Source organism: Lepus europaeus, chromosome 7, assembly GCF_033115175.1.
Source record: "Lepus europaeus isolate LE1 chromosome 7, mLepTim1.pri, whole genome shotgun sequence".
In the NCBI taxonomy this organism is placed as follows: Eukaryota; Metazoa; Chordata; class Mammalia; order Lagomorpha; family Leporidae; genus Lepus; species Lepus europaeus.
Genome location: NC_084833.1, coordinates 10,463,766 through 10,487,100, shown reverse-complemented (window position 1 = coordinate 10,487,100; position 23,335 = coordinate 10,463,766). Strand labels below are relative to the sequence as shown.

At 54.4% G+C, this 23,335-nt stretch overlaps 1 protein-coding gene across 2 annotated transcripts in view; it reads right to left on the bottom strand.

Annotated features, from left to right (window-relative positions):
• VWCE (von Willebrand factor C and EGF domains) overlaps positions 1-23,335 on the bottom strand; it is a 30,093-nt gene that overhangs the window by 3,475 nt on the left and 3,283 nt on the right. The window contains exons 4-17 of one of the 2 annotated variants that reach the window (XM_062196061.1): positions 23,041-23,169; positions 20,094-20,210; positions 17,953-18,069; positions 15,953-16,081; positions 14,427-14,869; positions 14,252-14,345; positions 13,326-13,408; positions 9,512-9,599; positions 7,699-7,784; positions 6,473-6,590; positions 6,083-6,168; positions 4,696-4,792; positions 2,803-2,885; positions 64-154 (exon numbers count right to left, since the gene is read on the bottom strand). In XM_062196061.1, the coding sequence (XP_062052045.1) occupies positions 64-154; positions 2,803-2,885; positions 4,696-4,792; positions 6,083-6,168; positions 6,473-6,590; positions 7,699-7,784; positions 9,512-9,599; positions 13,326-13,408; positions 14,252-14,345; positions 14,427-14,869; positions 15,953-16,081; positions 17,953-18,069; positions 20,094-20,210; positions 23,041-23,169 (1,761 nt within the window). The remainder of the gene's footprint in view (positions 1-63; positions 155-2,802; positions 2,886-4,695; positions 4,793-6,082; positions 6,169-6,472; positions 6,591-7,698; positions 7,785-9,511; positions 9,600-13,325; positions 13,409-14,251; positions 14,346-14,426; positions 14,870-15,952; positions 16,082-17,952; positions 18,070-20,093; positions 20,211-23,040; positions 23,170-23,335) is intronic. The other variant, XM_062196062.1, reaches the window with a different exon arrangement.

The window sequence follows — 23,335 nt, the reverse complement described above, 5'->3', positions numbered from 1 at the left end:
GGAGCCTGTGAGAGCCAAGGCCGACCCAGGAGCCTTGGACAGGGGGCAGCTGGTCTCACTCACCCCAGCATACTGGGCAGCACTCCCCGTCAGGGTGGAAAGGGTAGGTACAGGTGATGGGGCAGTCCATGGGCGAACAGGCCACTGAGCCCAGCTGCAGGACACAGAAAATGCACAAGGCCCGTGTTCAGGGCAGCTGATGGACACTCGGGGAGGCACAGGCCATGCAGCCCCTGGGTGCCCATCAGAATAGCCAACATCACAGGAAACAGCATGCAGGGTGGAGGGCATTACTCAGTGGTGGCCATCTTCCCACAGGCACACGCACATCCCACAACAGCGGGGCCTGGCCTTCTCTGTTAGGCGGCTGTCAGCAGGTGTCTACGGAACCAATGCATGAACCACCCAGGAAGGTGAGCACCAAACCGGAAAAAAAAGAGCCCAGAAGCAAAGCTCCACAAAGGACGCAGCAGTGAACCAACAGGGACTCTGCAGTGGGTCCCTCACAGGCCACACGCATGACTGCCCCGAGTTTCTCAATGCGTGGACCTTGTACCTTTCCATGCGCATTCACAGCTGAGGCTAACACCCCAGAGACTTGGAGCACCCACATGGCCATTTTCAGCTCACCAGGGAAGAAGGATCGGGTTTCATTTTTCTGATCTTAAACCACACTATTGCCCACCACAGGTTTTCACACACAGAGGCAGTCTGGCTTAGGGGTCAGAAATGTGTATGGAAACTTCAAAAAATTCATGGAGGGGCCAAGGCTGTGACATAGCGGGTAGAGCTACCACCTTTAGTTCAGGCATCCCATATGGGTGCCAGTTCCAGTCCTGACTGCTCCACCTCATATCTAGCTCTTTGCTATGTCCTGAGAAAGCAGTAGAAGATGGCCCAAGCCCTTGGGCCCCTGCACCTGCATAGGAGACCCGGAAGAGGCTCCTGGCTCCTGGCTTCGGATGGGCCCAGTTCTGGCTGTTGGAGCCATTTAGGGAGTGGACCAGCAGATGGAAGACCTCTCTCTCTCTCTGCCTCTATCTCTCTGTAACCCTGCCTTTCAAATAATTTTTTTTTTTAAAAAAAGTTCATGGTTGCCGGCGCCGCGGCTCACTAGGCTAATACTCCGCCTTGCGGCGCCGGCACACCGGGTTCTAGTCCCGGTCGGGGCACCGATCCTGTCCCGGTTGCCCCTCTTCCAGGCCAGCTCTCTGCTGTGGCCAGGGAGTGCAGTGGAGGATGGCCCAAGTCCTTGGGCCCTGCACCCCATGGGAGACCAGGATAGGTACCTGGCTCCTGCCATCAGATCAGCGCGGTGCGCTGGCCGCAGCACGCTACTGCGGCGGCCATTGGAGGGTGAACCAACGGCAAAGGAAGACCTTTCTCTCTGTCTCTCTCTCACTGTCCACTCTGCCTGTCAAAATAAATAAATAAATAAATAAAAAATAAAATAAAAAGTTCATGGAACATGGAATAAAAATGTTTTGGTGCAAAAAGTTTTGAAATTCATGCTTTTTCATAATATGCATCTTCCACAACATTTTAAAGATCCCATGTTTGCATGGATTTCAAAAATTTTGCACAAAATTTTAATTCCTTTTTTTTATGAATTTCACAATATTTTTTTAGGGGCCAGTGCTGTGACATTGTAGATTAAGCATCTGGCTTGTGCCTGGCATCCCATATAGGAGCCAGTAGAGTCCTAGCTGCTCCAATTCTGATCCAGCTCCCTGATAATGACCTGGGAAAGCAGTGGAAGATGGCCCAAGTGCTTGAGCCCCTGTAGCCACATGGGAGACCCAGATGGAGTTTTTGGCTCCTGGTTTGGGCCTGGCCCAGCCCTAGTCATTGTAGCCATTTGGGGAGTGAGCCAGCAGATGGAAGACCTCTCTCTCTGTCTCTCCCTCTCTCTGTAACTCTGTCAAATAAATAAATAAATATTTTTTAAAAAATTTTTATTTGCATTTTTATTTGAAATGCAGACAGAAATAGAGAAAGACCTTCCAATCACTGGTTCATTCCCCAGTTGCCTGCAAAAGCCAGGGCTGGACCGGATCAAAACACAGGAGCCCAGAAATCAATCCAGGTCTCCCATGTGGATGGCAGGGGCCCAAGTTACTTGAGTCATCCGCTGCCTCCCAGGGTGTGCATTAGGAAGGAGCTGCAGTCAGAACCAGAGCCAGTACTCAGACCTAGCACTACAATATGGGACACAGGCATCCCAAGAGGTCTCTGAGCCACCACACCAAACACCAGGCCCCTCAGGAACTTTTTTCCTTGTACATGCTGTTGTCAGAATGCGTGCATTCGATCCTTGGCAGTTTGATGACCTGGTATGGAATCTTGAACCAATGATTGTGTCTTCCTGTGCCTGAGTTTTGTCGTCTAGCAGAACCTGGTGATGGTGGCACGCATGCCACACAATTCTCTGAGGGATAACTGAGGCCATGCATTGTCAAGGGCTTAGCACAGGGACTGGCACACAGCAAGAGCTCGACAATGGGAGTCTTTCCAATAGATTCCGGAAGGCATTCCCCACCTCCACTCTCAGAATCCCTGGACCCCGTGTTCTCCTGCAAGGAACCGACCCCAAGACTCTCCCTGGTAACCCAGAAGCACAGGACATTGGTAGCTGGGATTAGAAAGTCTCTGACCCTGACTCCAGAGTCCCACCGGGCAGGTAGGGGGCTTTCACCCTGAGCCAGCCATGAGCTTTTGCTGGGAGGCCTCTGGCTTTTGTCTCGGGGGCCCAGGGGTCTGAGGCCTGTCTGGAGACAGGGGTCAAGTCTGGGTGGTTCTTACCAGGCAGATGCAGCTCAGACACGGGTCCAGCACTGACGGGAAGGTCTCGTTGTTGTAGAAGATTCTGCCTGTGTAGGTGCAGCCTACCAAACAGAGCATGTGGTGACCACCTGCCAGGGGGTGGCTGGTGACCAGGCTGCTGGCCAGGGCAAAGGTCAGAGGCTTATCTGGAAAGCAAGGGTCAGCCCTGCACGTCCCCTAGGCAGTCACCTGAGGGAGCAGGGAAGTGACATTCCTATGAAACGGTGTTGACTTGGTTTGCACTGGCTTCAGCAGACCCAGCACGGTGCCATGGCCTGCAGTGTCCTTCCCCACAGAGAGAAGACTCCTCCTCTGCCCTCACCAGGCAGGATCTGGTGAAGGGACTGACAGATGCAGGTGCATGGGCCAGAGATACAAGGTCTCTGCTCCTCCCCACTCGGCCAAACCTCAAAGCTGACCCACCTAGAACGTGGCCCACACCACCCCCTCCTCTGACTCCCAATGCCCCCAGAGGCCTGACCCAAATGAGGTCCATTTGCTGGCATCTATCACACACTGGGAGGTGTGAAAACACTATATAAACAATAAGCATCTTTTTTAAAAAAAAGAATTATTCTTTTATTTATTTGAAAGAATTACAGAGAGAGGTAGAGACAGAGGTCTTCCCTCCACTGATTCACTCCCCAAATGGCCACAAAAGGCCAGAGCTGAACCGATTCAAAATCAGGAGCCAGGAGCTTCTTCTGGGTCTCCCACATGGGTGCAGGGGCCCAAGGACTTGGGCCATCTTCTACTGCTCAGAAGAGCACTGGCATCCATATGAAACGCCAGCACTTCGGGCCAGGGCTTTAACCCACTGTGCCACAGCAGCGGCCCCCAGAGCATCTGTTAAATGTTACACATGGGGCCGGAGCTGGGGTGTAGTGGGCTAAGCCTCCACTTGTGGCAGCGGCGGCATCCCATATGGGCGCTGGCTTGAGTCCCCGCTGCTCTTCTTCCAATCCAGCTCTCTGATATGGCCTGGGAAAGGAGTAGAAGATGGCCCAAGTGCTTGGGCCCCTGCACCCATGTGGGAGACCCGGAAGAAGCTCCTGGCTCCTGGCTTCAGATCAGCACAGCTCTGGACATTGCAGCCATCTGAGGAGTGAACCAACGGATGGAAGTCCTCTCTTTCTCTCTCTCTCTCTCTCTCTCCCTGTCTCTCTGCCTTTGCCTCTTTGTAACTCTGCCTTTCAATTAAATTAATCTTTTTTAAAAAATTACTGTTGGCAGGGCCGGCGCCGTGGCTTAACAGGTTAATCCTCCGCCTTGCGGCGCCAGCACACCAGGTTCTAGTCCCGGTTGGGGAGCTGGATTCTATCCAGGTTGCCCCCCTTCCAGGCCAGCTCTCTGCTATGGCCCGGGAAGGCAGTGGAGAATGGCCCAAGTGCTTGGGCCCTGCTCCCGCATGGGAGACCAGGAGAAGCACCTGGCTCCTGGCTTTGGATCAGCGTGATGCGCTGGCCGCAGCGGCCATTGGAGGATGAACCAACGGCAAAAAGGAAGACCTTTCTCTCTGTCTCTCTCACTGTCCACTCTGCCTGTCAAAAAAAAAAAGAAAAAAATTTTAAAAATTACTGTTGGTGAATAAATATCATTTTTATCCCCTCTGCCTGCTGTCTAACTGTTCCACTGGTGTTTTTCCCACATCACTTCATTTAGGCCCCCATTGCCCAGACTGGCCCTGCCTGGGCTAACCCTTACCTCTCTGAGCCTCAGTTTCCTCATCTGTAACATGGGGTTGTTGTAAGGATGGCACGAGATGATGCTTGCACAAGGACTAACACAAAGGAGCCTGATGCAGAGTGAGCCTGGATGCCCAGATCCCCTGAGAATTCTGTCTGGGGGTCAGAAGGCTGGACCCAGAATTACCTGCCGAACAGTCTGGACAGCACTGTCCAGGGATCCGGATCGGGTGAGGGCAGGAGTCCACGCAGTCTGTCCTCTTGCAGTTCACCGAACCGTCTGCCTGAAGGAAGGAGAACTTCATGAAACCCCACCTGTGGCACCAGTCCCCACCTCCTGCCTCCCCACTCTTCCCATCCCCCAGAAGAGAGCCGGGTGCCGCTGGGAGGAGGCAGGTTGCTCTCAAAGAGGAGGGGCTGGCTCCTGGGGAAGGAGACGTGCTCCTCCTAGAAAGGTCTCACTGTCTAAGGGGCAGGAAGGTCAGAGCTGGGCTTGGTCTCCTCGGCTTCCTGTCCCTCTGCAGTAGCCAAAGCCTGCCCATCCAAGTTCTCCTCTCAGCTTTCCCCTGGAACCCCTGGCTCATCCCACACCTATGGAGTGCAAAATGCTACTTTTATGGATGACTGTTCCACCGGAAATGTCTATTTCAGAGGACCAAAGCACCATACAAGGTTTTGTTTCTTTTTTTTTAAGAATCCGAATGTTTCCAATTCTGTGGTATGATGTTCTTGTAATGAGTGCCTCTGAGCTCAATCATAAAGGAGAAAAGAGGGCAGGAGGGCCCCGCCTCCTAATGCCCACTCCAGGGTAACGCATCCAAGCTGGTAAGGGCCTGAGGCTTTTAACAAACAGAACACCAAAGGCCCTGCCTCTCACCCGGCCTCTGTCACGTGCACACGAACACACACACAAACCTCCCAGGGGTTAAAAGGCAAATCTGGGTCCAGAGGCAGTGGGCAGGGCCTCAGCAAGTGGGCCCATCACAGGTGATGCTGGCCACACCACTAACCCGCAGCTCTTATTTTGAGAAATAAAACTCTGGGGGACTCAAAGCTGTTTTCAAGCAGACGGGAGACCTGCACATGCTTAAATAACCAGCTAAAACCAGCGAGCTTCCCGATGAGCACCCGGGCTGGCGTTTTGGTCAACTCACACAAACCTGGTGCATCTTCTGCACCTGTGGTCACGTGCTCACGGGCTTCACCATCATTTCACAGAAACAGCCTGAACAGCTGAGTCTCAGGCTGCCCCGGCCCCTGCAGCCGTCCAGGCCCTAAGAAACCCTTCTACAGAGATTCTTCATTCTAACTCCTTAGGCCAGCAGCTCTGGGCTGCAGCACAGGGCACTGCACACAGTCCTGAAGTCAGACTGCCAAGCTCCGCTACCCTGAGCCACCTGCCAAGGACAGGATAACCTGGGGCCCCACACTTTCTGTAAAAGCGGAACTTGACAGCATGGGCAGGGGAGACTGAGGCACATCTGAGGTGGTCCGGGGGCCGGGGCAGGCGTCATCCTCGGGCGCAGGCAGGGGGGCAGCCGGGTAAAGCAGCTGAAGGTGAGGTTGTCATTCACCTGGCAGATGCATAACTCACAGGGGTCACCAGGAGACCAGATCTGTCCAATCGGAAACTCAACCCCGTTGTCATCGAGAGAGCAGCCTGGCCAGGGGACAGTGAGGAGGGAAAGAGAGTGGGCAGGCGTGCACGCCAGACCTGCAGTGCCACCCCGCCACGGATGTCCTCACACACTCACAGACAGACACACCATTCACACAGAAACACACACATACACACACACACTCCCACAGGCACACTCACCCAAACACTCACACACAGATCCAGCACACACCCACTTACACATATGCTCACACAAACACACATACAGAGAACCACAAACGCACAGGCAGATGCACACGCTGAACACACACAAATACAACATGCATGCTAGCACACAAGACCTCACCTGTGATGGGCGTGGGCTCCCGGCAGGTGAAGCAGCACTGTCCAGGGCCCAGCCACCATTCCTCTCGGGGACAGGCCAGGTCTGGACATGGCCTGAAGGAACATTCCACCTCCCCATTCTGGAAGAGAGCCAGGGACAAGGCCAATGAGGGCAGCTCCCACCTCTGGGCCACCTGAGGGCTGGCTGAAGTGGAGGCTGCTGGCTGCCCCACCCCTTTGTCCCCCTCAAATAAGTGACACATCTCCAGGCAGCAGGAGGGGGAGCAAAGGCTGGGTCTTCCTGGGGGGATGGGAGGAAGTCCTGGGCTGTGTCGGGTGTTTGCCTGGAGCCCTCCCAACCCTGCCCTCCCTGGGTCTCTACCGTGTCTGACCCCCGCTCTGACAGCTGCTCCCATCCTGGCTCCCAGCTGCTACCCTCCACTCTGATGCTCTGCAGCCAGAGACCTTTCTCAAGCTCCAGCCTCATCACATCGCTCCACCACTTAAAACCCTTCAAGTAGCTCCACCAGACCCAGAACCCTGAGCCCAGCTAACACAGCCGTCACAGCTGAGCAGGGGCAGAGGCTGTTGCCCCGGACACACAGGCCCCCTTCCCCTAAACCCTGCCCTTGGCGGGGAGCAGTCATCCTCCAGACATGCCCAGTCACCTCACCCCAACTTGCTGAGGATCTAACTTATGCCTGATGGCTGCTAGGACCTAAGAGCCCAGCTCCTCTCCCCAATCCACATGCCAGGGCTCCCCATGCCCAGGTCTCCCTATGGCTTCCTCCCCAGCCCTGTCCTGCTTGCCTCATTCTAATAGCTCTCTCTTGGGCAATCACCTGCACAGAATCCCATCTCAGCTTCTGCTTCGAGGGGAGCCAGCCCAAGACATGACCCCTGCCTATAGCCAGAATGGACATCTTCCGGACCCCTGCTCCTGGTCCATGCAGTGCCCTCTACCAGGCACCCCTCACCTAACCCATCCCTGTCATCCATCAGCTCTGCACTTAGCATTCCACTCTCCAAAAAGGCATCCAGAGCCCTGGTGACCTGGCTCCTGGACAGAGGGGTCTGGACCTGTCTCGTGTTTGGCTGTGTTCCGGCACGTAGCAGGTGCTGTGTCAACTGCAGTGCTTAAGGATGGACTGCAAGGTGACCACAGGGAGGCCCGGGGGGACCCTGGGCCCTATTCCTTTCCCCATCGCCCACCAAGTCAGCAGGTGTCAGGAGCTGCAGCCACCCTACCTGGCAGACACAGGTGGTACACTCGTCACCACCCCCACTGAATATGGCCCCATCGGCATACCACTGGCCGTGGAAGTAGCATCTCCCTGCAGAGAAGAGACAGAGTGGTGGCTCCAGGTCTCTGGTCTGAAGCAGTGAAGAAGAAGGAGACCAGGAGGGTAGGGGCCCTGAGGAAACTCACACATACCCACAGCCCTGTACAGTACCTTCCATGCCCAGGAACCCAAAGCATCCGCCACCCTCCAAACCCCAGTTGCAAAGCAACTTAGGACTAAACACTGATAGAGAAAGAGTCATGGGCAAAATGACGTCTTCCAAAATGGCAGGGGAAGCCCTAAATAACCAGAGAAAAACAGGAATCAAGAGACCGCCCAGGGATGGCACTGTGGCATCACAGGTTAAGCCACCACATGGAATGTCTATATCCCACATCAGAGTGCCTGCTTCGAGGCCTGGATGCTCCACTTCCGACCTAGTTGCCTGCTAATGCATCAGGAAGCAGCAGATGATGGCGCAAGCACTTGAGTTCCTGCCACCACGTGGGAGACCCGGATGGAGTTTCTGGCTCCTAGCTCCAGTCCAGCCCAAACCTTGTCACTGCAGGCATTTAGGGAGTGAATCAGCAGATGTAAGACACCTCTCTCTCTCTCTCTCTCTCTCTCTCTCTCCCCACCCCCCGACCCCGTGTCTGCCTACTGTTCAAACAATTTTTTTTTAAACAAGGGAGAGAGGGCTGGCATCACGGTACAGCTGGTTAAGCTACCACCTACAACATCGAAATCCCACATGAGTGCAAGTTCAAATCCCAGCTGCTCCACTTCCAATCCAGCTCCCTGCTAATGCACTTGAGAAAGCAGCGGAAGATGGCCTAAGCCCTTGGGCCCCTGCCACCCACAAAGGAGACTGGGTAGAATTCCAGGTTCCTGGCTTCAGCCTGGCCCAGCCCTGGCCATTGGGTCCATTTGGGGAGTGAAACAGCGTATGGAAGATCTCCTTCTCTATCTCTCCCTGACTCTCTCTCCCTCTCTGGAACTCTGCCTTTCAAATAAGTAAATACATTTTTGAGAGACAGAAAGAGAGAGAGAGAGTCACGACACTCACAACAAAGATCTGGGCGTGATGGCTCCACCAGAGGTCCTAAGGATTCAGGGACTCAGTGAGAGCCTTGGTTCCAAGCAGTCCTCTAAGCAACAGCTCCAGTCCACCCAGCTTTGGTCAAACTGCCCTAGGTTCAAATCCCAGCCGCACTAGTCACTGGGGAGTGATGCTGGGCAAGATTACTAACTGGGTGTGTGTCTTGGGGCAGTGACTTGATCTTGCTGTGCCTCAGTTTTCTCATCTATAAAATGGAGCAGCAAGTAGTACTCCCTCACGTGGCGTCATGAGGAGGATTCAACAGGGTCAAGGGCTGGCAAGTGCGCCACACAGTAAGGGGCTCTGAGGGAGCAAGGAACATTCATGACGGTGCTGAGGTCACCCCAGGAAAGAGAAGGGTGTTTTCAACAAAAAACCACCTCCTCCCTGGACAAGGGATGAGCCTTGCCCCATCTAGAAACAGAGCAAAGCCAAGAGTGGATGCAAGCCCCTCCCCACCTGCACAACGGTGCTGCCTGGGGTGGGAGCAGGCAGGGGTAGGAGCAGGGTCTAGTATTCGCACCACCATGCACCGAGCACTCGCAGGGCCACCCTGGACCCATGTTTCTGAAGCACATGTCACTTCCTTGCCCTCTTCTCCCTCACCCGTCCCCAGCACAGACCCAGGAGACACCCTTCCCTGCACACCAAAACCCAGTGCCCCAAGAACGTCACTTACCTGGGACACACGCACAGCAATCCGACTGTGGGGGGGCCTGGCAGGGGCCTGGAGGACACTCGGGGGAGATGCAGGACACATTTCCAGCCTGAGGAGGGGGCAAGAGATGGCGGTGGGGTGGGGGTGGGAGAGAGCGCCCCACCAAGCAGCTCATTCCCTATCGGACACCTCGCCTTTGCAACGCAGAAGCTGCCCGGCAGAAGCGCCTGAGGCCTTTCGGCACTACTGCGCTCGCAGCTGCGCGGTCCGGATAGGGCTTAAGTGGGTCCTCCCCAAAGGCTCGTGTGTCGGAGGCTTGGACCCCACGTACTGGGAGGTGGTGGGGCCTAGTAAGAGGTCCTTCCCTGAGGCGGGATGGGAGGCCCGAGCCTCTCTGGCTTCCTATCTGGTGACGGGAGCTCTTGCTCCCTCAAACACTCCCGCTGCCAACAGCCATGAGGTGATGTAACTCAGGGGGCCCTCACCAGAGTCTGCGTCACATTGTTTCAGCTTTCAGCCTCCAAAACTAAGAGCTAAGTAAACCTCCTTTCTTTATAAAGTTTACTTGCCTAAGGTATGTGGTTATAGTAACAAACAAACAAAAAGCCACCAGGATTTATGATGGTGTGGTTGAATTTTTATTTATTTCTTTTCATTTTCCTTAAGAGAGAGAGGTCTTTCATCCTCTGGTCCACTGCCCAAATACCCACAACATCCAGGGCTGGGCCAGGCTAAAGCCAGGAGCCCAGATCTCCACTCAGGTTTCCCGCATGAGTGGCAGGGACCAGCATTTGCTGCCTCCCAGGATTCCCTCTCCCTCTCCCTCTCCCTCCTTTCAAACTATATATATTGTTTGTAAGCTATATTGAAAGCAGAGGATGGGGCCGGCGCTGTGGAGTAGCAGGTAAAGCCGCCACCTGCAGTGCTGGCATCCCATATGGGTGCTGCTTCAAGTCCCAGCTGCTCCATTTCCAATCCATCTCTCTGCTAAGCAGTAGAAGATGGCCTAAGTCCTGGGGTCCCTATACCTGAGTGGGAGAACTGGAAGAGGCTCCTGGCTCCTGGCTTTGGATTGGCACAGCTCCGGCCATTGCAGCCAACTGGGGAGTAAACCAGCGGATGGAAGACCTCCCTCTCTCTCTCTACCTCTCCTTTTCTCTCTGTGTAACTCTTTCAAATAAATAAATAAATCTTAAAAAAAAAAAAAAGCAGAGGAGTTAGGACTCCAACCAGGCATTCAGATGTCCCAGGCAGCCCCTCAACCACTAAACCAAATGCCCACCCTGATGGTTTAGAACACCGCCTTCCAAGACACATTATTTCAGGAAAAGGCAAGGGCAGACCAGAGAGCACAGCACACTGCTCTCCTTGTGCACATGTGCCGAGCACACAAAGCTCTGGAAAGAGACTGAGAAGCAAAGAACCAGGGCTACCCCTGCAGGGAAGGACACTCTCATGCATCTTCCTATGCATCTGAGTGTTGAACCAAGTGGCTCATGCCGACTACTTAAAGGATTACATGTAGGGTCGGGCACATGCTGCAACAGTTAAGACATCCCTGGAGGTGCCCACATCCCAGACTGGAGTGACTGAGTTTAAGTACTGGCTGTTCCAGATTCCAGCTTCCTGCTAATGCACCCCGTGGGAGGCAGCAGGTGACGGCTCAGGTACTCAGGTCCCTGTCACCCATGTGAGAGACACAGATGAAGATCCTGGCTGCTGGCTTCAGCAAATGAACCAGTAGATGGAAAATCTCTCTCTAACGAAAATAAAATTTTAGGGGCCAGCATTGTGGCATAGCAGGTAAAGCTGCCACCTACAATGTCAGCATCCCATATGGGAGCTGGTTGGTCTCCTAGCTGCTCCTCTTCAGATCCAGCTCCCTGCTGATGGCCTGGGAAAAGCAGGGGAATATGGCCCAAATACTTGGGAACCTGCTACCCACATGGGATACCTGGAAGAAGCTACTGGCTCCTGGCTTCAGCCTGGCCCAGCCCTGCCCGTTGTGGCCATCTGGGGAGTGAACCAGCGGATCAAAGATCTCTGTCTCTCTCTCTCTCTCTTGTCTCTTCCCCCTCTCTCTGTAATTCTGACTTTGAAAGAAATAAATCTTTAAAAAAAATTTAAATAAAGAAATAAAATAAAAGATAGAAATTTTAAAATACATTTTAAAAGTTGGAAGTAAGACCAAAAAGCCCCTGCCTTTGGAGTCAGCCAGACCTGAGTTCCAGGATCCGCTCCTCCACTCACCAGGCTCTGAGTCCTGGTCTCCCAGTTGTGAGTTGCATAGGAGCTGGTGCCTCTAACAGGGATTTCTAAGGATTACATGAAAAGGCATGAGGGCCTTGGCCACAGGAACAGCTTGAGAAAGGGTGCCAAAGCTGACTACAACCCCTTATCTCACAACATAACTTCCACCACCAATGTCAGGACGGGAGCCACTTTTAAAGACAGCCAGATGGTGGCAGCTGTGAGGGTGGGGGTCAGAACCACCAAGCCAAAACCTAGCGATGCAGTTTCCCAGCCTCAGTCTTTCCATCTGCAGAACAGGCACAGCACAGCTGATCCCAACCGCAGGAGCCTCAAGTAAAGAAACAGAGGAAAAGGGGCCGGCATTGTGGCACAGGAACTGGTGCTCCCACAAGGGCAGCATCCCATACAGGTGCTGGTTTGAGTCCTAGCTGCTCTGCTTCTGATCCAACTCCCTTGCTAATGTGTCTGGGAAAGCAGCAGAAGATGGTTCAAATCTTTGTCTACCCACAAGGGAGTCCTGGATGGAGTTCTAGGCTCCTGGCTTCAGCCTGGTCCCATCTCGGCCATTGCAGCCATTTGGGGAGTTAGTCAGTGGATGGAAGATCTCCCTCGCTCTCTCTCTCTCTTCCTCTCTCTCTCTCTCTCTCTCTGACTCTGTCCTTCAAATAAAAAAAATAATGGTAGAAGTCTTTAAATTGGGGCTGGCATTGTGGTGTAGTGGGTAAAGCCGCCACCTGCAGTGCCGGCATCCCATATGGGCACCAGTTTGTGTCCCAGCTACTCCTTTTCCAATCCAGCTCTCTGCTATGGCCTGGGAAAGCAGTGGAGGATGGCCCAAGTGCTTGGGCCCCTGCACCCACGTGGGAAACCCGGAAGAAGCTCCTGGCTCCTGGCTTTAAATCAGCACAGCTCCGGCCATTGCAACCCACTGAAGAGTGAACCAGCGGTTGGAAGACCTCTTTCTCTCTGCCTCTCCTTCTCTCTGTGTGTAAATCTGACTTTCAAATAAATAAATAAATCTTTTAAAAAAAGTCTTTAAATTAAAAAAAAAGGAAAGAAAATAGATGAAAAGTACCAGCCATGTGTCAAGCACACAGTGAGTTCTCAAACTCACATGATGTGACAGCATCTGGCAGTGCCTGACACACAGTGGGTGCTTAATAGCTATCTTAGAGGAGTGAATTGCTATAAAGTAAAACACTCTTAACAAGCTGGGTCTGGGGATGAGTCTTCTCCCACCCATACGCGGATGACTTAATCATACTGGCAAATGTTCTTCCAGGAGTTAAGAGATCCCCATGGGAAGCTCAAAGAGTTGAACCCATTCCCCTTGCAACGCAAATGGACCCTGTTTGCCTGTTGGCTCTTGCCTGCTCAGCAGCAACTTCCCTAACTCCACCAGGTTTGTCCAATTTTCCCCCAGTCTTTTAAATTCTGCAGATTCCAACCAAAATCCACAACCTGAGAACCTTCCCCTCCATTCGACAAGCTCACCTTTAACACACGGTCTTGCCCCCTTCCTCTGAAACCCCCAAAGGTTAAGAAAACACCCACAAGGCTTTGGGGGTTTGCAAACGCTCACCAGGCAGACACAGACAGTGCAGTTCTCATTGGGAGGTGAGAACACGTCCCCTTCAGCGCGGATGACGCCACTGTGAAAGCAGCCTTGGAAAGACAAACAGCAGGTGGAGGCTCAGAGGAAGAAGAGGAAATGTGCGGTCTCTGCTTTTCCAGGTATGTGGAGGCATCTCTCTCACTGCTCTGGACGCCCCAGTAGAGGCAGATTTAGGTGCCTGAACTGTGCGTAACTGTCCAGGAGACATGGGTGTGACAAACCCACGACTGTCTCATGGATAGCATAGCGTCTCATTTCCCCAAGGCAGGAAATGCAGTCAGAAGCCCTGAAAACCACACCTGCCAGCTCAGGGTACCTGAGTGGCTCTGGACACTCGGACACTTGACTTCTCTGGGACTCAGCTGCCTTCACTCTGAGACGGAAAGACCACCATGATCCCCGCAGGGAAGTGGAAGGGTCTGCGACCCCAGATACACAGCACCCTGGACTTTACACGCAGGTTCACCTGGGAACTAGGTAAAAGGGCATAATTATCACTAAGAAGAAACAGGAGGGCTGGGCCTTTGGTGAAGAGAGTAAGACACTGCTTGGGACATCCCCATCCCATAACAGAGCAGGTTCAAGCCCGGACTCCACTTTCAATTGCAGCTGCCTGCTAATGCACACCTTGGAGGCAGCAGGTGGTGGCTCAAGTAGCTGGGTCTCTGCCTCCCATGTGGGAGACTCCAGTGAAGGTCCTGGCTCCTGACTTTGGCCTTGCCCAGCCCTGTTTGTTATAGGCATTTGGGGAGTAAACTGATGGATGGAAGATGGCTCTGTCTACCTCTCTATCTCCCTGCCTTTCAAATGAATAAATATTTTTTTTAAATGAGCATCCAGGTGACAAGCCTTTTGGCTACAGGGGGCTAGGGAGGGAAGTGGCCAGCTCTCACCTGTGCACAATGGGCAGCAGCCCCCATCTCTGGGGGGGATCGGGTGGGAACAAGCAGCTTCACATCTCACCTTTCCACAGGTCACTTTTCCATCCTGAGAGCAGAGTAGGAGTTACAGCCACTGCCAGGCCTCACGTGCTAGACTAAGACAGTCCCAGGGACCCCTCACACCCACCTGGCACCAGCACTGGGAACACCCAGCCTCTGTCCAGTGGCTCCCTGACTCATACACAGCTCCCAAATGCCAGCAGGAAGGGGGCCCTGTTGCCAGGGGTGGGGCCTCAGGGCCCCTAGGTGAAGAAGGTGTTCCCATTGCCTCCCCCTGGAGGAAAGAGGGAGGTCTGATGGTCCCCAGCAGGGAGGCGGTTGGCACTGGGGTGGCCGTCAGGGTGGGGAGCAGCTTCGGAGGGGCAGAAGGGGAGAACGAGGGCAGTGCAGAGGTGGGAGATGGTGGGTGGGTCATCCTGCCCCCGGCAGGGAACCCTGGAGCCCCAGGAGGAGGGCTGTGTCCCGGAGGCAGGGCAGGCCGGCCCGCCTCCGGAAGCAGTAGGAGCATCTTGGCGGGGTGCTGCCTCGGCTGCAGAATTGCTGATGGGGCCAGCACGGCTTTTGGGAAAGCTGAAACAGAAGCACAGGGTCCCTTCAGAGAGGCAGCAGGAGGAGGAGGCCCAGCTGAGGGGAGCCAGAACTCAGCTCCTCCTCCATCACTGCTCCCAGGATGGTTCTTGGTGTTTCATCGCCCACACAGCAGGTGCAGCCCCATACAGCTGGAGCAGTGGTGATGCTCACAGGACCGAGATGAGAAAGCAGGAGAAGGACATGGCTGCCGATGCTGCTGCTTTCAGTTTTGCCTTCCTCCCTGGCCACAAAGGAGACCACAGTTCCCAGACTTCTCTGGGCCAGGCAAGACCTCATCCCCTGTGGGTTCACTGGGGCACGGCTCCCCCCGCCAACTCCATGTCCTAACAGGTGAGGAGTCAGTCCCCTGCTCCCTTGCTCCCCTGCCAGCCATGGCTTCCTTGGAGGCGTTGGGACAAAGAACTAGCCTGAGGTTCTCTCCAGCGCCAGGACAACAGGCCACACACACATTCCTGGGAACAGGAAAGGGCACCTGCCCTGCTGTGGACACCCACTGTCCGGGGGTAGGAAAGACAGAATTAGAAAAACCAAGAGCGAAGAAAAAGAGGCAGACAGAGCAGGGGTGAGAGACAAGGGAAAGAGAGAACTTCAGAGTCAGGGAGAAAGCTGAGCCGGGGCGAGGAGGGCAAGCAGGAGAGGAGGTGGACGGGAAAGGCACCCAGGGTGGGAAAAAGGCAGGGTGCTCACAGCGCTGACCGGGAAAGAGCTCCACGACCCACTGAGGGCACGAGCCGACAGACACACAGTTCACGGGGCCCTGGGGGAAGGCACAGAGCCACTGACACCTCAGGACACAGGTGTAGGGGACCCTGTATCACATGCTCCTCTACTGCCCATTTAGGGGGAACTGAAGAGCTGGGAAAACAGCGAAAGAAAAGGGAAGAAGAATGAAGAAAGAAGTAGGAGAAAGGAGGAAGAAAGGCTGCTGGGAAAAAGCCAGATGAAGAGGCCAGGAAGGGGCACAAAGAGTGGGCGAGGAAGGAAGCTAGCCCTGCACTAGGAGGGCAGGGCCTGGTGCCAGGGGCGGGGCCAGATGCCTGAGGGGCGGGGCTTGGCACCTACCTTCACAGGACACTCTGTCAGCTTGCAGCCTGAAGCCGGGGCGGCAGGTGCACACGAAGCTGCCCACGGTGTTGTGGCACGAGTGGTGACAAACTCGCTTCTCCAGCGGCCTCCGACACTCATTGATGTCTGTGGGAGAGCTTCACTGAGGACAGCTGCCCCGTCTGGGCCACAGAGCCCTGCTGCCTCCCAGCCCTTAGCCCAAAAGCCAGGGGGCAGGGTCTCCCTGCCATGCTCTTATGGGGTTGATCCCTGCCCGAGCTTGCCAGGTGTGACAGACAGCTGGCAGCAGGACTGAAACCTAGTGCTGGTCTCTTTGGAGGGCTGGCACATCTGGTAGGTGTGTCATGGTTGTGTCACGACAACCAGCCCCATGCAACAATGATTTGGTGCTGGCTGGTGGGGAGGAGCCCCAGTGGGGATCTCATCTCCAAACTTTCCACTGTCCTGTTTTGCTTTCCAAAAAAGAGTCTCAAAACTGTGCGGGAGTCAGCGCTGTGGCGCAGCAGGTAAAATTGCCGCCTGCAGTGCTGGCATCCCACGTGGGTGCTGGTTCAAGTCTCTGTTGTCCACTTCCAATCCAGCTCTCTGCTATGGGCTAGGAAAGCAGCGGAGGATGGCCCAAGTCCTTGGGCCCCTGCACCTGCGTGGGGGACCCGGAAGAAGCTCCTGGCTCCTGGCTTTGGATCAGCCCAGCTCCCACCTTTCTCTTTCTCTTTCTCTCTCTCTCTCTCTCCTTCTGCCTCTCTGTGACTCTGCCTTTCAGATAAATAAATCTTTAAAAAATTAAAAAAAAAAAATTGTTGTGGGGCCAGCCTTGTGGTGTAGTTAGGCCACCACATGCAAGCGCAGGTTTGAGTCCTGGCTACTCCATTTGTGATCCAGCTCTCTGAAAATGTGCACCCTGTGAGGCAGCCCAAGTGCTAGGGTCCCTGCCACCCATGTGGGAGACCAGGATGGAGCTCCTGACTCCTGGCTTCAGCCTGGCCCAGCCCCTGCTGTTGTGGGCATTTGGAGAGATTCAGTGAAGGGAAGCATTGTCTCTCCCTTCTCTCTCTATCTCTATCTCTCTGATGCTCTGCCTTTCAAATACATAAATATTAAAAATTAAGGGAGAGGCCAGCACTGTGGCATAGCTGGTAAAGCCACCGCCTGCAGTGCCAACATCCCATATGGGTGCCAGTTCGAGTCCCGGCTGCTCCACTTCCGATCCAGCTCTCTGCTATGGCCTGGGAAAGCAGTAGAAGATGGCCCAAGTCCTTGGGCCCCTGCACCCGCGTGGGAGACCTGGAGGAGGCTCCTGGTTCCTGGTTCCTGGCTTCGGATCAGCCCAGCTCCGACCGTTGCAGCCAATTGGGGAGTGAACCAGCAGATGGAAGACCTTTCTCTGTCTCTCTCTGCCTTTCCTTCTCTCTCTGTGTAACTCTCTGACTTTCAAGTAAATAAACAAGTCTTTAAAAAAAACTGTATATATGAAATAAAAGAAATGTATTTTTAAAAATTAAGGGAAAAAAACTCCCTGTCCTGGGTAAGGTAGGCTTGAGGACAAAAACCAAAGTCCACTGGAACAAGGCCTTTTTCAGGCCCTGGGGACCCCACCTTCCACCCATGAGCCAAACCAAGCCAAACATGCTAATCCCTTCCTGGAAATTTCTGCTAATGGGCTGAGCAAACAGGGATCTCCTTCTACACCGAGACATAACGTGCTTTATTTACCAAAGAGGCAGCCAAGAAAACAGATGAGCAGAGAGGAGTCCCTGGGGTGTATCTGGGAGAGAAGTGGAAGAGAAACAAACAGGAAGAAAGTGGCTCCTGGCCAGCAAGATCCACGACGGGGTCAACCCTGGGGACAGCCAGACCATGAGCAAAGGCTCAAGCCTCCTCAGGCTCCACAGCGCCAGGAGGCCCCGCTGCTGACCTTCCAGGTCCCTGGGCAAACCCTGTCCCTCTTGCTGGCCAGCAGCCTGAGTGTGCAGAGCCCATGGTGGCCGTGGCCTTACCCACGCAGGAGTGCCGGTTGCCGTGCAGGTGGAAGCCAGGGCGGCAGGAGCACCTGTAGCTGCCGATGCTGTTCCTGCACCTCTGCTGGCAGGGCGTCCTCAAGCACTCGTCAGTGTCTGCGAGGGCAATGGGCAGGCTCGGGTTTGCTTCCCCACGGAGTCTTGGAAATCTGGGCTCTTCTTCCTCTCTGATGAGGCAGCTCCTACCCCGTCCAGAGCCACGGAGGGGCTGCCTTACCTCCCACACCCAGTCCGTCAGCCCCGAAAGACTCCCTGGACTGCACTCACTGCCACTCCTGTGCCCGGAGCGCTGCCTCTCAGGGGCCACACCAGAGCCCCAGCCTGTCCGTCTCCAGGCTGGGAGCACAGTCACAGCCTGCTGCACGTCTCCATCTGTGCCTGTGTCCCTCGCCAGCCGCCTCCACACAGCCTCTAGGGTGCTCTCACCACGGGCACCTCCGGTCAGGCCACACCCTGCTTTAAACCTCCCCAGGCGCCTCATCCTAGGATAAGGCACCCAGGCTCACCGTCTTTAAACACAGCCCAGGACTGCCTTTCCCATCACCTGCCCTGCCCCTCACCTTCACTCTGGCATAAATTCCTGCAGCCTTTGCAGGCCTCCAGTATGTCCATGTTCTCATGTCTGCCTGAAACAGCTTCCCTCTTGACCAACTGGAAAATCCTACTCATACCGCAAAGGTCAACTTGCCCAGTGCCTCATCCGTAAGAGCTTTCTCCATGTTATTATTTGCAATAATCTCCATGTTCAGCAATAAGGAAAGAGTATAAGCTAAGGAATACTGTACTATAAAAGTGCCAGGCAGCAGTAGCTAAAAGGAACAGGCAGATCTACTTACCCTGATATGAAAAACCTTCAAGACCAATTGGTGAAGAGGGGGAAAAATAAAAGCAGAGGGGCTAGCATAGTGGCCCAGTGGGCTACGCCACCACCTGCAATGCCAGCATCCCACATAAACACCAGTTCGAGACCCAGCTGCTCCACTTCCAATCCAGCTCCCTGGTAATGTGCCTGGGAAAGCAGCAGAGGACGGCCCAAGTGCTTGGGTCCCTGCCACTCACATGGGAGACTTGGATGAAGCTCCAGGCTCTTGACTTCACCTGGCCCAGTCTGGGCCATTGTGGCCATTTAGGGAGTGAACCAGCAAATGGAACATTTCTCTCCCTGTGTCTCTCCCTCTCTCTAACTCTGCTTTTAAAATAAATATATATATTTTTAAAAAAAGCAGAGAACAACTGGGTTCAAATCCTGGCTGTAACATGATCTTGGGCAAGTTATTTAATTTCTTCAAGCCTCAGTATTGCTATCAATAAAATGGAGATAAACACAATGAACTTCACTAGGCTAAGTCCAAGATGAAATGAGAAAAATCATGCAATGTGCTTAGTCCAGTGCCTGGGCCATGAAACTTCAGTGACATCATATATCAGTCAAGGCATATACACTCATATGTTTGCACATGAGTAGGGAGAGGCAGTCACCAGACTGATAGCTAGATGCTGTGGCCTGAACTGTGTCCCCACACCAGGCATGTGGAAGCCCTACCCACAGTGTGATGGTGTCTGGAGGTGGGGCCTTTGGAAGGTGATTAAGGTTAGTTAAGGTCATGAGGCTGGGTTCCCCCATGGAGGCAGGAGTGCCCTTCTAAGAACAGACTCCAGGGGCAGGCGGCAGGTACACCCACATCCCACATTGGAAAGCCTGGGTTTGTGTTCTGGCTCCACTCCTGATTCCAGATTCCTACTAATGGGAGGCAGCAGGTGGCTCAAGTACTTGGGTCCCTGACACTTAGATGGGAGACCCAGATGGAGTTCCTGGCTCCTGGCCCAGCCCTGGTTGTTGCAGGCATTTGGGGAATGAACCAGTGGCTGGGAGAGTGATTCTCTCATTCTTTCTCCCCCCACACACACCCCCTTTTCTCTCTTTCTGCCTCTCAAAAAATTAAATGACACTTAAGAAGAAGCACAGCCGGACAGGCTGGGATTCAAACTCTGGCTCCACCTCTTACTCACAGACGCCCCTGGGCAAGCCTCCGTTTCCTCATCTGTAACATGGGAGTAACAGGTTAAACGCAGGATGTGTGGGGAGCCCCTAGCGCCAGGCCCCTTCTCTGCCCGCTCACCTTGGCAGCTGTGGCGGTCGGCAGACAGCTGCATGCCCGGCCCACACTCGCACACGAACCCGCCCTCCGTGTTCACGCAGTGGCCCTCACAAGCGGAGCTCAAACATTCATTGATGTCTAGGAAGAGAGAAAGCATCCCTGTATGGCCCACTAGGCACCGCTGAACTCAAGGAGAAAAAAGGACCCCCTTCAGGCCCCTTGTCCACTGGGGCCTGCCTCCAGCAGCAGGGATCCCTCACCCACACCCCGGGAACAACCAGTAGGCACCAGGGAAGTCACCAAGAAGGGGCAGAAGGACTAGGGACCCCTCCTTGACCCATGCAGATCAGGCAATGAGAGAGGATAGCCTCACCTGCCGACCACCCTGCAGGGCCTCCCAAAAGGGCAGAGGGCAAGGCTGACTATATTATCAACAGGGCCATCACTTAAATGTCCCCAGAGCACTGGCTGTGTGCAGCAGACTGGAGCAGGGGCCATGGAGGACACAGGTGACCCAAGGCAGTGCTGACTTGCTGATGGTCATGGACATTCACAATCTGCTAGCAGGGGAGCCAGGACACAGCCTAGGAGGCCAGTGTGTGGTGGGGTGACCCATGCCCCACCAGGCAATGGCTGGCCAGTGTCAGGGAGCCATGGGGTGAGAGCCCAGGAGCAGCGAGAGGGCCGCCCACAAGGAGAATGGCTTAAATAGCTCCTGGCAGCTTGGGGATGACACCAAGGCTGTCTGGCTAGGCAGTGAGAGCAGGGCTGGAGAGGGTGGATCAGATAAGACCAGGCTAGGGGCAGAAGACATCCCCTGCCAACTCTGGCCTGGACAGGTAACTGGATCAAGCAGTGCTTTTAGGAAGGTTGGCTTAAGGAGAGGTGAGAGGGCTAGGAGACCCTGCTGCGTGGTGTCTCTTCCCTGTCCCAGAACCAAGACAGCCCCAGGGGACTCACAAGATCCATTTAGCTCATTCCAGTCTGCACCTGAGTCTCCCACTGCTCAGCCTCCTGCCCATGGGCACCTCCACCCTACTTACCCACTACTCGGCCTTCCCCCTGGTGTCCACTCGCTCTCCCTGTGGGCAGGCCCAACAGGACATGCCCACCGCCCCTAAGAAGCCCACCCTGGCTGACCCCATCCCACTGGCTGTGGCTGTGGCTGTGGCCAGTGCCACCCTGTCCTACGGACACTGTTCTTGGTGTTTCTCCTCCAGTTTGCCTCTGCCACAGGAGGCAGACGTAGAAAGCACTTGCTGGTGAAAGGCGTTGAGGGAAGGGACAATACAACAAGCAACCCCCTCCTCCGGGGAGACCCTCAGCCTGCAGCTCTCCTGCTCAGAAATCATCAGAGAAGCCATTACACACTGTTCACAGCAGGAGACACTGCAGGCGGCCTAATGAGGGATGACAGACAGCTGCATGTCTCCATTACAGCCATCACACACACAGCTGTGAAAAATCAGGGCGGGCGCACTTGGCGCAGTAGTTAAGACATGGCTTGCAATGCCGACAGCCCATCCTGGAGTGCATGGGTTCAAGTCCCTGCTCCACTCCTGATTCCAGCTTCCTGCTAAAAAGTAGCTGGGAGGTAGCAAGTGATGGCTCAGGTAATTGGGTCCCTACCACCTACAGGGAAGACCTGGATTTTGTTCCTGGCTCCTGGCTCCTGGCCTCGGCTTGGCCAAGCCACGGCTGTTATGGACATGTAAGGAATAAACCAGCGGATGGGAGATGCCTCTGTCTCTTCTCTCTACCTTTCAAGTTAAATACTAAATAAAAATTACGTTGCAAGGAGTACTTAGTGATATCAAAAGGAGCAAGAAAGGCCGGCACCGTGGCTCACTAGGCTAATCCTCCGCCTGCGGCACCGGCACCCCAGGTTCTAGTCCCAGGTTGGGGCGCCGGTCCTGTCCTGGTTGCTCCTCTTCCAGTCCAGCTCTCTGCTGCGGCCCGGGAGTGCAGTGGAGGATGGCCCAGGTCCTTGGGCCCTGAACCCACATGGGAGACCAGGAGAAAGCACCTGGCTCCTGGCTTCAGATCGGCGCAGTGTGCCGGCTGCAATGCGCCAGCCATAGTGGCCACTTGGGGGGTGAACCAACAGAAAAAGAAAGACCTTTCTCTCTTTCTCACTAACTCTGCCTGTCAAAAAAAAAGAAGAAGAAGAAGAAGAAGAAGCAAAAACTAATGAACAAGAACTACAGATAAGGTCTAAATCCAGTTTGGCAAAACACACACATATGAACATCTAACATAATACACACACTCAGAAACACACCCCCAGGAAACAGGGCAAGGAAAAGCATCTTCGTTTTAGTAACAGGATCTCCAGGTGGGAACTCACTTTTCTGCTCTTGCATTTTCCAAGTGGTCTAAAAGAAATTATCTTTTCCTCTTCCTATTCAGAGGCAAAAAATCATTTCACTGCTAAAGCTCAAAAAAAAAAAAATTTTAAAAAAGACTTTTGCAGTTCCAGAAAGACTGGCAACCAATGGGTCCCAAGGGCGACCTCTCTGGGGAAGATAATGGACTTTGTCTGCAGGAACTTTTTAAAACCACAAACAAATAACACTTTTACAAAACAATCACTGAGTTTTCCCAAAGAGCCTTCCCGGTCGCCCAACCCCCTGTCCGCTTCCAGGCCTCCGGCCCCTGACCCTCACACTGCCCTGGCTGCAGTCATTACATGGGCCCCTCCTGTCCTTGTCCTGTCCAGGTCTCCCCATATTCAAAAGCTCCCTATCAAGGGGCCACCAGATGACCCTGCTTTGCAAGCCCGGCGCTGAGCCAGGCCCTGCTCCATCGATCCTTGGGAAGTAAAAGAGGGGATAAGTTTGGTTTGTTTGCAAGTCCTCCTGCCGGCTCTCACAGCTGGGCCTGGCTCAGCTAGGCTCTTGCTCCTGCGGGACCAGGAGGAGACACCAACTCCCGGCCTCCCCTCCCCCCCTGCTCCCAGGCCTCTCACCTGTACATCTGATGCCCACAGCTGTCTCCGTCATCAAGAAGCCCACGGGGCACACGCGGGCCACCTCCTGACAGCCGCCATGGTTACAGGTCAGGTCACAGCCATACTCCCCACAGGGTCCATGGGCTTCTAAAACAAGTGTCGCATCGGTGAGCGCACACCACACAGCACTGGCCGCCCGAGGCCCGATCCTGACTTCTGCTGGGGGAGTGGGGTGGCTCTAGAGGCAAACAGGCCTCAGTTTAAATCCAGTACCACCACTTACCTGCTGTGTGACCCCAAGCAAGACAATGAT